We start from the raw sequence: 14,255 nt of genomic DNA, 5'->3' as shown, positions 1-14,255 counted from the left end.
GTTGACTAAACTACCCTATGCTAGATGCAGAGGTGCCTAATAGATCAATATAAATGTCATTGCATCACAAATTGTAAAATTACAAAACTATAACTTTATAACAGATTTATGACAGATCTCACAACCATGTGTGCATATCAACCTAGACTCTCATGTTGGCTTACTCTCTATCAAAACAAAATAGGGAAATAGGGAAAGGCCTCTGCAGCATTACAATTTTTTTTTTAAATGTGGATAAGATTGAACATAAAAATTAAACATGTGATGATGAGAGTGACCATCAAAATCAAATTACATATCCCTAAATCTAGTCCTTATTTAAAACTTCATTAAGGGTGATTTCATCCTGCAGTAATTATAATGAATACTTCAGCCATTATGATACCAATACTACAGAATCAGGATTGCCAGTTTCTTTTTCTTATTGTTTGTTTGCTTTTTAATTTTAAATTTTTAAGTTTATTCTTATTTTGACAGATGATAATAAGTTCAAGAAAGCACTAAAGGGGGGTGTGAGTAACCATGTATGGAGCAATTATACATGGACTATACAAATAAAAAAAACAAGGGAAAGAAACAGCTTAAAACACCCTAGAAACTGTTACCATCCAAACCATTGATGAACTTCACAAAGCACCCTATCCAGGACTCTCATGTTTAGCAATTTTTAGTTTTTTTCCAATCTGAAAAACTCACCCTCAAGTTAGGGAAATTTAAAAAATTATTCTCCCTTTTTACAACATTTCAAGGGCTGTTTTATTCTTTAATTTATCGTGTGGAATCAGTAGTTTTACAACCTTTTTTTTTTTTTTTGATAGGTAAAACAGGAGAATATATTAAAAGTGCTTGGAAAATGGCGCATTAGAGTACACATGAAGTATACAACCTTTCTTTTTTTTTTTTGATAGGTAAAACAGGAGAATATATTAAAAGTGCTTGGAAAATGGCGCATTAGAGTACACATGAAGTATACAAAAAGGCCATATGGCAAGCAAGAGAAAAAAAAGTGAAGAAAGAACCTACACCTCAACAAGAAACCCAGCCCCTTGAACCCAATCTCCATCCAGACCCTCTTAACAACACAAAAAGAAAGCAACAACCTCACAACCTGGGTGTTGAGTCCCCAGTGCTCCTCCCATTTCCCTGAAAGTGCATGGAAAACTCTCATAGTTAACTGAGCACTCAAGTTTTCGTAATTCCCTCTCAAAATGGGATGCTGAGAGGTGCTTCCTCCTTCCACCTATGACCTTTACCCCTCGCCCTTTTCTTGCCTCCAAATTCCTTCAGAAGGGAACATATCTCCTCGAACCCTGCTTTTGACATCCCCACATAATTGCTAAAATTAACAGACTTACTAGGAAGGCTAATATCGTCCTCCGAAACACAAGAGAGCTCTAGCACCTTAGAGGGTTCTGGCTCTGCAGCTCTAATCACTAACTCTTGCCTGAAGGATCCTTTGAATCACTTCCCAGAATCTCCACCAAACTACCATCCTGAAGCACCATCCACCAACTCCAAAAGTCCATAAGCCCCGAGTTAAAGAGAGGAGGAAACAACCTATTCGCCCCTGTCACGAGGGCTTCATCGGTGAGTGCCACGCAGGACCACTCCAACCCCAACACTAACAACAGAACTTGCCCTTCCACTGCATCTCCAACACGATTCCTCTACTTGGTCTCATGGAAATCTTTAGAAGAACCACCCCCATTGAGAAGCCCTAGCAAACCCTTCATTCCCTTAGCCACATCCAGAGAACCCCACCCCCCTAATACCTCCACCCTTGCCAGACGATCCTCCTCCTGAGTTAGGCCCACTTTAAATATTCCCCCCACTTTAAAACCTGTAGCCTTATGGGCTGCTGAAGTTAATTCTAAGTAATGGCTCTAACCTACACCACAGATCAGTTTGGATAGGGCACAGTTAACATGAAGTTTGCAGGCATTTCTTTAGAGAGGTAAAAAAGATCATAAAATAACTATTGTTTGCCCCAACCAAAGGTGGCAGCAATATGCCAGAGCTCCAACAAAATTGATCTGCAATTTTTTATTTTTTTTAAAAGGTTAAAATTATAGAGCTCATAATGCAAATGCCCTAACAGGCTAAAATTATGTTTGTTTTTTGGAAAATTTGAGGGGAAAAATATAGAAATAAAAATGAAAGAAAAATTTATAAAATTTTTCTCTTATTTCACGTTGATGGAGAAGTTGAGGGAAAGAAAATTAAATTGTTGAGCAATCCCTTCCTCAAACTTTCCACACCTTTATCTAAGGAAAAAGGGAAGGAAACTCTTTTAGCATGGAGCCAAAAAGCCCTAAGTAATTCAATTTCAATACTAGGGTAAATATGGTGCACTTGATTGAAGTTACAACATGGAACTAACCTGCTACAGTAGATTGAAAAGTGGTTCACTTCAGGCTCCTCAACTAGGGATCTCAAAAAATACAGGACACTTTTTCTAGCCCCAAAGGGTTCCATAAAACCATGGAACCTAGAACCTAGTGTTAGGCTTGCAAGGAGGTAACCAACATGTATAAGAAGAACAAATAAGTAGGCAAACCCTACCTAGATGGAAAGCATACAAGGGACACCCAAAAACATTAAAGACAAAGGAGAAGACCAAAAGAAGCCCCGCACAAAGCCAACCCAACCCATGTCATTTTTCTCACCAAATCCATGCCTCAATGCACAAATCCAGTAAAACAGTACCATTTTGTGCACATATTTAAGGAACTTAAAATGTATTAGAGAATTCAGTCTGTTGACTGAAATGTTTCAAACTAGGGCAAAAAACAATAAGACGAGTTACTAAATACAAAAGTAAAGTACTGCTTAACAAGAATAAGGCTGAGTTCAAAAGAAAAAAAGAAGGAAAAAGTGCTGACCTGGGAGCCATGCTGATCACATACCACCAATCTTGGGACAGGGAACCTATCATGGATGATAAGTTTAGCATCATCCTGAGGAGCTTGCAACAGCTGAGCAAATGCCTGTAAGAAACAAATATCAGGAGAATAAGCAAAAGGAGAATTTTTAGTGTGCATATGCACACTAGGCTCCAATCTCAAAATTGCCATGACCGAAAAAATTTCAATAATATTGCCTATATCAATCTATCCACACACGCGCACACACTCACATACACACATAAATAGTGTGTATGTGTGCTCCTGCATGAGCCTGTATGTATATGCATCTCTATCCATAATATATAGGTATAACACTATCTCATCCAACTACCATAATAACCAAGTTTAGGCTCAAACTGAAATAAGTACACCATTTTCTGAGTGAATTTAAAGGCCATAGGAGACAAGGGTGGGGGTTTCTCAAATATGGCATTATCTTCAATAACTTCTAGTTAAAGTGTCTTGCAAAGGCTTAAATGAGCATTTGAAGATTCCCATACAGAGCAAAATCTCTACAAATTATGAACAAAAAGAACTTTAAAAGACAATGACAACAACAACAACTTATGCACCAAGCATTTTCAAAATCATTATTTTTGCACATGGCTTTTGTACAACATAGCCAACAACTTTAGCATGTGCATTAGTAATAAAACCTTCACATTTAGATATACATGCTGACACCTTCCAAATATATATATATATAAGGAAGCAATGGTCTCTCCTTAGGGATCCATTTTGTGATGCTCATGATAGTAGGCTAAAAGGAATTACAGTCTACACATACTAAACTTGAAATGTCTAAGATGATAGGAAGTTCCATATAGCAACATTTCACATCTTATTGGAAGGAGAGTCGGAGACAAATATGACAAATGAAAAATACTTGGATGAAAGTGATCAATGGATTCAAAAAGGAGTGCTCAAAGCAACAAAGGGCTTGGAAACAATTCATAATCTACATAGACAAGATCCTTGTGAGAGTTGGATCCTTATTTCTTGGTCTGTGATAAAGCATTCTGAAGATTCAGACCAAATTTAGTTGGGGATTTCGGCACATTTCCTTCAGACTGTTCCAATAAAAGGATTTGGCATTCAACCATTTCATCAGAGAATTTTGAGACTAGGTGGATAGTGTACAACTCCTTAAGAAGCATTATCTATCCCAAAAGATTAATAAACTTTAAATTATTTCCATCCATATCATCCTTTGTCAGTTCATTGATTAATTTTATGATTCTCTACGGCTGAGCCAAGAGGCCATCTAGTTAGGGGCTTCATTAAGGATACTAGTTCCTCAGAGATGAGGTATTCACTTGATCATGACCTAAGATAGATATCCTTGAGAAACTGAAGATGCAGAAGAGACATTTAATGTGAAAATCCAAATAGAATATCTGGATATGGTCATGCTTTGCTGCTCATGCAGGCAAGCAAAATTAATCCTGCATAACAAGAGCTGGCATCCAAGATAGAACACACTGCTGGAAAGCTGAAGGAGATTACAATGTTCTCCAAATGAGCTATTAGTCATTTTGGAGCTAATGGATCCAATATCTTCACATGTCTTCCACAATCAGATTCAGAAAGATAATAGTATGGAAATAATCAATACCTGGTGTTCTGGTTGATTCTGGTAACCCATGTTACGCCACTGAGCTATTGTCATGCCATGGAAAATAACAACACTGAAATATGAATCTAGCAAAAGAATTCGGTCAGCTGAAATAGAAGCCACATCTAACAATGCTGGTGCAGGAAGTGAATTGAATGAATATGATATTAGAGATGGCTGGATCATGACCGCAGTATTTGGAATATTCTCACGGTTTAACAACATACGGAAATAGGCCGTTTCATCTGGACTATTGTTGAAAACCTACCAAAAGAAAAATAATAACACACATAAATTTATAGTAATTAGAAGTTAAAACTGGAAGGAAGAGAAGAGAGTCACATGTCAAAATTACCTGTACAAATTGTGATCGTCGCAGATTAAACATAAACTGAGGGAACAATGAAAAACAAGGGTTTAATGTAAAGGATGCTGGATCATCCTTTCGATAATCGCCAAATTTGGAACAGAGACGAATGAGAGACCGATCTAACCACCGTGTAGCATCAAAACCTTCCTGGTAAACATAAAAACCATTATTAGGCAGGTAACCTGGTTTTACAGTCAAAAGGCCCAAGAACACTAGTTACAGAATAGATATCAAATCAATGATTTGGAGCAGAATATTGAGTATGGATCTTAAAGAAGTAGAATTAGAGACAACTAAAAAGCAGTTTTTAATAGAGACAGGAATGCATATGATTGTGGTTCTTAAACACAATGTGAAATTAAAATAAAGTTTCTGATTGAACAAAATAAGATTATTGAATAAATTTCAAGTTTCAAATAACAGTAGAATCATCGAGTACAAATAACATCACCACTGTCTCCCTGAAAACAAATGAAAATGGGGCTTCTGTAAATTAAACTAGTGAGCCTTCACAATGATAATGAAATTGACCAAATGGTGAACTAAATATACTTAATATATTTAGGAAATGAACAGCAGAAGGATGAAGTTTCTGAAATTTAGGAAATACCTCTGTCTCCATTTTCAGAGAAGTTAATCTCGCCATTACCACAGCAGCAGTCTCCTGATCAAATCCTTGCACCAATTCCTATAAAGGCAAACATTATTCCATATCGGTATCAACTGTTCAAATGAAACCTTTCCAGAAAAACAAAAAGGAAAAAGAAAAAAGACAAAGCACACAGAGCAAAACCAATGTCTATGGCATGGTTGGACAACGAAAAATGCATAGCATTTCATCAACTGTAAACTTGATGAAGATCATAAATAGAAACACCAAAAAGGATGGAACAAGGTTCAACCAAGAGAAAAAGTATCATTAAAATTTTAAAACAAGGAAAAACAAAATAATGACAAAAAAAAAATGGTGGATTACTTAAATTTCTCGTTATAAAAAATAAAGAAAAATGTAAAAAGAGGGAAAAATGTCAAATGAAAATGTCATTAGCCAAGGCATGCATAAAAGGCACAAACAACAGATCTTTGACCATACCCAACTCATAAGGCATTTTCCTAATGAGGCCCACTTAATATTTTAAATTCCTAGGGATTTGAAGATGCCAAGAAAACATAAAAAATGTTTTACCTAATGCAGAACAAACTTGCGATGGGAAACATTATAACATTTTGTGATAACAAATTTGCATAAAAGAAACAAAATGCCTTCTAAGTTGCAATGACCGGTGACCACCACCTCTACCTTTAATTTGTGAGTTTACAAGCAGCAGATGATAGCAGTGCGGTGGAGGGATGAGTCTTAAAGTGAAATCTTCATAGGGTAAATTACAAAAATCACCCTTCTAATTTTACTCCTGTCTCAGTTTAGTCGCTACTTTTTTTTTAAAGCAACTATGTCTAGAAGGCCCTTCTATTAGGATTTTACTGTTAGAAATGGATGAACAAACTCCTGTTAAAAGCAGGACATATTGAACATATCTAAACATATTATATAAAGACTCGTGTCAATGTCCACATGCTAGTCACATGACAGAAACTCCTAACAAAAAGGATCTATTTGGGTATGGTTTAAGGTTGACATTATTTGTTTTTTTAAAAAAAAAGGAAAGTCTAGGTGCTAAATTGACAAGCAGAAATATAAGGTGATTTTTGTAATTTACTCATCTTTTCGTAACTCCTCATGTGTTGATGATAGGATTTTGTCCCTGTTCATGAGACATGGAGAATATGTGATTTGGGCTGCAATGGGTCTTCCCATAGTCAACTAGGAGCTTCTGCTGCATTCAAAGGTGCCAAGCTTGGATAAGCAGAGGAGTAGGTTTGGCGAGGAGCCCCTTTTTGCCTATTTTGGTGTATTTGGAAAGAGCAATGACCGAATTTTTAAGAAGAGCATTCAGATAAAAAATTGGAGGGTTAAGTCCTTTTTGGAATGGTCTAGGGTTCCACTTGGGTTGACTAACTATATATTTTTGGACTTCATAGATAGTCTATTCTATCAATAAAGATTATAGGTTTGCTTTTTTTTTTTTTTTGAGGGATGTGACTTTTACTTTTTTTTTGGTGCCTCTTGCATATGCCTTGCATGCATAGGATGCACCTCCTTTTGTTAGGTGTCTATATTTGGATTTCTATTAGCCTAGAAAAAATATAAATAAATAAACAACAAAACTAACGAAGATAAGAGATGATGGGCTTATTTAAAAAAGTGATAAGAGGTGATCGATTAAAAAATTCAATCTCCAACATATAACTTCCCTGAGCCCATAAGCAAGTTAAGACTCCAGTAATCATGGGAGTCTTATTTTTACAGTGTTACAAACTTACAACAATAGGAGTGAGACCTGTCTGGCAACTATTGTAAGAGGAACACTTGCAAGTAAGGAATCGGGCTAGGTGTGCTTTTGCGACATGTCTAAAACACAGTCTAACTCCTCTCTCCCTCTCTTCTTTTCATTTATTTTTGTAGACTATCAATAGACCAGAAAGTTCCTCATTGCTAATATTTTAATTTTGAACATTAATTCTTCATCCTGGAACTATGGTGGCTTTAGAAACATGAGAGATGATGAATAATCTGACGATCTTGCTTGTCTTCCGATCCCTTAGATTTGGTTTATTCACCTTTTCTAGCTCCAATGAATTATGTCAGTCCTTAGAAAGAGTGATATACCTTCTAGGTTTATTTATCCTTTCTAGCTCCATCAAAGATATCAGTCCTTAGAAAGAAAAATAAACTTTCTTGAGCAACTCTTTCTTTTTCTTTTCTTTAGAAGCGAGAACTTCAGTGCTTCTCCTCTGACCAAGGATACTTGGAGGACTAAAATCTTCCCAAAAACCTAAAAGATTTAGCACAGTACCAAGGTTAAGAGTAATGACCTTCAAACTAGAAGGCCCTATAAGGTTCTCTCAATATATTTCCATGACTACAGAGGAATGATAGTGGTTGCAATTTCGAAACCAAGTGGACTAGGTTGGGCTATTGAGGCTGACTTGTGCCATTGAAGGTAAGAGTTGGGTGCCATTTGAAAGCTGAGAGAAGCCTTAGCATGCAGTTTCTTAACAACAATCCTTTAACATGATAAACCAAGTTGATTCCAGTTCTGGGAGTTTTGGCATTCATAAGAAAGACCTATCTCTTTCTAATGACCTAGGGATGTAGTATTGATGGATCTGTATGGCAGCCAATCAGGAGGCAATTTTTTTTGGTTGGGGCAGGGGGAAGGGGGTGGTCTTTATGGAGCTTTAAAGGACACTCCTATCTCCATTTATTGATTGGAATAAGTTGTTCCTTTTGTTCCTCAAGCTTTTGCTCATTTTTCCTCTCCACTTGTCACAAAGTACTTTCTGCTTTCATTGTATTTTTATTTGGTTTCAGAAGACAGCTTGTCACAAATTCTTTATGTAAGAAATAATCTCTATTAATTTGATGGCTCATTCTTTTAGTTCGACCGTTCTCTAGTGCAACACTTTGAGAAGGATCTTCCATCATTCAACATCCAGTTTTCTCACAAAAGATAGCAGACTTTGTTCCTCAATCAATACTGCCATTAAAAGATCATAGATAGTTCGATTTTTTCTTTTTCTTTTTCTTTCTTTTCCTTTTTTTTTTTTTTTTTTTGATAGGCAAATAAAATGAGTATCTTACACAAAGCGCCAAAAGTGTTAGTTGGATTGTTATTACAGCACCAGAAGAGTCTAATACAATAATTGAGAAGGGTCAAGGAAATATGCATTCCACAAGGTCCAAGTGTCACTAATTCATGACAACTAAAGAACAGGTTCAAATTTTTTTCTGTTTTAAGTATAAAGAAATGCATCTCATTGTATAGAAAACAAGACAAGAAATTGGAATTTATGCTAACCAACCTCTGAGCTGACAGCACTATCTACCCATCTTCTAGTAACAGTTGTAACTCGGAGCCTTGTTTGACCTTCAGGATTTTGATAACTGCATTTAAAAGTATGACAATCAAAATTCAGTTATGCCACAAGCAATATTGAAAATAGTTTAATTTTTTAATAACATGCTAACTGAATTTTCCAGCATACCTGACAATAAACTGCAAATACAACTGTGGATTTGAAGTTCCTGGAGGATTTGACCGCTCACTAGATGAAATATCAAAGAAAACTGTCAAGCAAGTAGTCTTGTCAAGGCCACACATCTTCCATGATGTGGTACTCCCCTCTCCAATGACTGTATCAGCAACAGAAGGTCCTTTCTGCAAGGTTTCAAAAGTCAGAAAGCCCACAAATAACAACATAATTGAGATTTCATTTTTCCATACCAAACACAATAGTAGCTATCTGACAGTAGACTCGATGCAATGAAGCTAAAGAAACTCAAGATCTTTTAAGTATAAAATGGTTTAACCTTCTCCAAAGATGTGCATGGTCCAATGATCCCTTGAATTTTGATGTCCTTTGAACAGTTGATCTCCAGTGTACCACTGAAAAAAAATGTTTGTGATGAGTTGACAGCTTATACAAAACCAAGTGTAGCGCTTTGTCCACCAATGAGGCATATGGCAGAATAAATCCAACATTAAGGGATGAGGACAAAGGTATTGCTCTGTGTGCTAAAGATATAAAGTGCAGAATATGTATCATTGGTCCATGTTTTTTATTTTTTATTTTTTTGATAGGCTCATTGGTCTATGTGCATAATGCATAAAATGCAGAACATTTATAGAGCACAACAGAAACACGCTTAGCAAAACTACTTGAATGTTGATCTTAAGTAAAGTCTAAAGCTGATTGCTGATCAGTTTTCAGGTAACTTCATGGTCATCAAATTTGCAACAAATAGCAGAGAGATAGAAAAAACATCAGACTCATTTTCCATCAAATGCTTGAAATTTTCTGTTGCAGAAAACAAGTTGTGCCATCACACACAAAGAAGCACAATGACAAGTGTTACAAGCTAAATGAGAGAAACGCAAACTAAAAAAGAAGAAAGAAAGAAGGAAAGAAAGAAAAAAGGGTTTCTGGTTTTCCTTGACGTTATGCTTCACCATGTTGCAAGCCTGTAGAGGACCAGGCTGGCATCTCTTGATACATAATGCAACCCTCCCTGTAAATGTCACCACCGTGTGCATCACCATTGTGTGCAATATAGCAACCATTAATCCCTCCCTTCAGGGGATAATATTGCTCACCCCTTGATTGCTTCACATGAAGGACTAGAAATCAACCAATAACATGTTCATCAGGACATTCTCGTATACAGTACCTGCTACAATTATCTAGGTACTTGTATACACCTATGATTCCCAAACTGTCCAACTTCACCCAACAATAGCCATGTCAACATGAGACAAGACAGGTGTGGGTATGAGATCCTTGTCAAATACTCCTATTTTGCTTCGGATATAGCTGTTTGATTTTAATCATTTTCTTATTTTTACTTTCAACTTTCTTAGCACATAGTGATATTGAAAGAAACAAGGGCTGCAAAAGAGAACCTTTTTATAAAATATTTATGAAAAGAAAGAAAAAATCAAGATAGAATAGTAAATATGCTGGAGCTCTTATCAAGGTTACTTGGCTTTTGCTTGATTTCCAATGGTTTTCTTTTCCTCTTTCTTTATTATGCTGTGTCCAAGTGCTTATACTCATTATTGAGATCCTTTTTAGCCAAGTCCTCAAAAGATATTAATTAGCCAAAAAGAGAGGCAAAAAATACGCATCATATAGCATACTTTCCCTCATAATTTTCGGAATCATAAGTAATAGAGCTAAATGAAGATAATTTGATCATAGTAATGAAATGTTTTGGACACATATTTCTGTGTGTGTGTGTGTGTGTGTGTGTGTGTGAGAGAGAGAGAGAGAGAGAGAGAGAAAGAGAGAGTGATTAGAGGTGCAGGGACGAGCAAAGGAAGGAACCTGAATTGTTCAGGTAATCTGTCCATGACAATGGACTTTTCAAAATACATTTTTTATGTTTCATGACTTTCAGCAGAGATAGCACAAGTGTGAAGATAGATCACCTAAAAACTTGTCAAATGTTCGACCTTGCTCTCCGGTAGGCTAACCATGAGTCCCTATCTTATACATGCAACCAACATCAATGTTTCATTTGATTGCCAAAGGAGACAAGAAATGAAAACAAGTGATGATGCTAATATAAGCAAGATGAATAGGCCACAATTCATTTTTGGGAAGAGCTATGGTGGGGGGATCAACCTTGTTACTTACAATTTCCAAGACTGTTCATAGTCACCACAACTAAAAACCTTCTTATTTCAGCCATCCTAGCTAATAACACTTCTTTGTCTTGGGATCTCACCTTTCAACGCAATCTAACTGATGCAGAGATTGTGGATCTTGAAAGACTAATGTCCTTACTTTCTAGTGTTCATTTGTCTCTTTCTGTTCCAAATGCGAAAGCTTGGGTTTCGTCCTCTTCAAGAGCTTTCTCAGTAAAATCGCTTTTTCAACCTTATCCAATTTCTCAGGTTCTACTTCTTTCTACCTAGCTAGTTTTTTGTGAAAATCAAGAGTCCCTTCTAATGTCATGGCATTGGCATGGTTAGTGGCATATAAGAAGGTAAATACCAATGACATGCTACAATTGAGAAGGTCTTTCAAAGCCCTTAGCCCTGATTGGTGCATCCTCTATAGGAGGAGTAGTGATATGATGGTGATTTCCTTTAAGTGTTTTGGGAATTCTATTAGAGGCGGAACTCTTTAGAGGATCGCGTATCTCTCTTTGTTGTGGATTGTGTGGAAAGAGAGGAACACTAGAATTTTCAAGGATGCTTGGAAGACACCAAAGTTGATGTGGGATTTGCTTTAGTTCTATATTCTTTTTGGTCTTACTGTACAAGACATTTTTAAACCCTATCCTTTAAGCGTAATTCAGCTTAGTTGACTTTCGATATGTACACCCTAAGGTTGGGTCTACAGGATCTAGGATTGTCATACTTGTATAGGCGTTTTATCCTTTAGAGGATGCACCAATAACATGTTCATCAGGACATTCTCGTATACAGTACCTGCTACAATTATCTAGGTACTTGTATACACCTATGATTCCCAAACTGTCCAACTTCACCCAACAATAGCCATGTCAACATGAGACAAGACAGGTGTGGGTATGAGATCCTTGTCAAATACTCCTATTTTGCTTCGGATATAGCTGTTTGATTTTAATCATTTTCTTATTTTTACTTTCAACTTTCTTAGCACATAGTGATATTGAAAGAAACAAGGGCTGCAAAAGAGAACCTTTTTATAAAATATTTATGAAAAGAAAGAAAAAATCAAGATAGAATAGTAAATATGCTGGAGCTCTTATCAAGGTTACTTGGCTTTTGCTTGATTTCCAATGGTTTTCTTTTCCTCTTTCTTTATTATGCTGTGTCCAAGTGCTTATACTCATTATTGAGATCCTTTTTAGCCAAGTCCTCAAAAGATATTAATTAGCCAAAAAGAGAGGCAAAAAATACGCATCATATAGCATACTTTCCCTCATAATTTTCGGAATCATAAGTAATAGAGCTAAATGAAGATAATTTGATCATAGTAATGAAATGTTTTGGACACATATTTCTGTGTGTGTGTGTGTGTGTGTGTGTGTGTGAGAGAGAGAGAGAGAGAGAGAGAGAAAGAGAGAGTGATTAGAGGTGCAGGGACGAGCAAAGGAAGGAACCTGAATTGTTCAGGTAATCTGTCCATGACAATGGACTTTTCAAAATACATTTTTTATGTTTCATGACTTTCAGCAGAGATAGCACAAGTGTGAAGATAGATCACCTAAAAACTTGTCAAATGTTCGACCTTGCTCTCCGGTAGGCTAACCATGAGTCCCTATCTTATACATGCAACCAACATCAATGTTTCATTTGATTGCCAAAGGAGACAAGAAATGAAAACAAGTGATGATGCTAATATAAGCAAGATGAATAGGCCACAATTCATTTTTGGGAAGAGCTATGGTGGGGGGATCAACCTTGTTACTTACAATTTCCAAGACTGTTCATAGTCACCACAACTAAAAACCTTCTTATTTCAGCCATCCTAGCTAATAACACTTCTTTGTCTTGGGATCTCACCTTTCAACGCAATCTAACTGATGCAGAGATTGTGGATCTTGAAAGACTAATGTCCTTACTTTCTAGTGTTCATTTGTCTCTTTCTGTTCCAAATGCGAAAGCTTGGGTTTCGTCCTCTTCAAGAGCTTTCTCAGTAAAATCGCTTTTTCAACCTTATCCAATTTCTCAGGTTCTACTTCTTTCTACCTAGCTAGTTTTTTGTGAAAATCAAGAGTCCCTTCTAATGTCATGGCATTGGCATGGTTAGTGGCATATAAGAAGGTAAATACCAATGACATGCTACAATTGAGAAGGTCTTTCAAAGCCCTTAGCCCTGATTGGTGCATCCTCTATAGGAGGAGTAGTGATATGATGGTGATTTCCTTTAAGTGTTTTGGGAATTCTATTAGAGGCGGAACTCTTTAGAGGATCGCGTATCTCTCTTTGTTGTGGATTGTGTGGAAAGAGAGGAACACTAGAATTTTCAAGGATGCTTGGAAGACACCAAAGTTGATGTGGGATTTGCTTTAGTTCTATATTCTTTTTGGTCTTACTGTACAAGACATTTTTAAACCCTATCCTTTAAGCGTAATTCAGCTTAGTTGACTTTCGATATGTACACCCTAAGGTTGGGTCTACAGGATCTAGGATTGTCATACTTGTATAGGCGTTTTATCCTTTTTGTATAACCCTTCTTTTTTTGGTGGAGGCTTACTCAATTCTTTTGGTCAGGTTTGTACATCATGGGGAGAACTTCTCATCCTTGTCATGTTTTTTTTTTCTCAATTAATACATTTGGTTATTTCTGATAAAAAAAAAAGGTCGCACATCACACTGAGGTATCACCAGCATAGATCCACCTAAAATAATAATGCACACAGTTCATTCCTTGTTGGGGCCAAAAAATAAAAACCAAAGGACAATTATTTCCATTGGTCTGGTCTTTCTACCACCAATCAGTATTACACCATGGAGAGGATGTCGGTTTTAACATTGCAGCATTCATTTGGAAACAAAATCTGCCACAACCCCACTCACCAAATGAAATAAAACCAGTAAACAGGTCAAATGTTCCATTGGCATGTTATCAGAGTGGGGTCCTGAGGATGAATGCCAGCATACAAGCAATTCTTTTTTCCTTTTTTGGATAGGCACACAGAATAAATATATTAAAGGTGTTAACTGAAGGCTCACAAAAGTACACATGTAGTATACAAAGGGAGCCAGGAAAGAAACAAAAAAGCAGCAAAAGTTCTACCAAGGTTGAG

The 14,255-nt window shown here is 36.5% G+C and overlaps 1 protein-coding gene across 1 annotated transcript in view; it reads right to left on the bottom strand.

The window, feature by feature from the left end:
• Positions 1-14,255, bottom strand: part of LOC117914989 (protein transport protein SEC23-like) — a 35,377-nt gene that overhangs the window by 1,413 nt on the left and 19,709 nt on the right. The window contains exons 5-11 of the mRNA XM_034830527.1: positions 9,324-9,399; positions 8,999-9,171; positions 8,816-8,897; positions 5,502-5,579; positions 4,877-5,038; positions 4,522-4,785; positions 2,883-2,987 (exon numbers count right to left, since the gene is read on the bottom strand). Of these exons, the coding sequence (XP_034686418.1) occupies positions 2,883-2,987; positions 4,522-4,785; positions 4,877-5,038; positions 5,502-5,579; positions 8,816-8,897; positions 8,999-9,171; positions 9,324-9,399 (940 nt within the window). The remainder of the gene's footprint in view (positions 1-2,882; positions 2,988-4,521; positions 4,786-4,876; positions 5,039-5,501; positions 5,580-8,815; positions 8,898-8,998; positions 9,172-9,323; positions 9,400-14,255) is intronic.

Source organism: Vitis riparia, chromosome 5 (assembly GCF_004353265.1).
Source record: "Vitis riparia cultivar Riparia Gloire de Montpellier isolate 1030 chromosome 5, EGFV_Vit.rip_1.0, whole genome shotgun sequence".
NCBI lineage: Eukaryota > Viridiplantae > Streptophyta > Magnoliopsida > Vitales > Vitaceae > Vitis > Vitis riparia.
The sequence above is the reverse complement of the archived record's forward strand: the minus strand, read 5'-3'. Positions and strand labels throughout refer to the sequence as shown.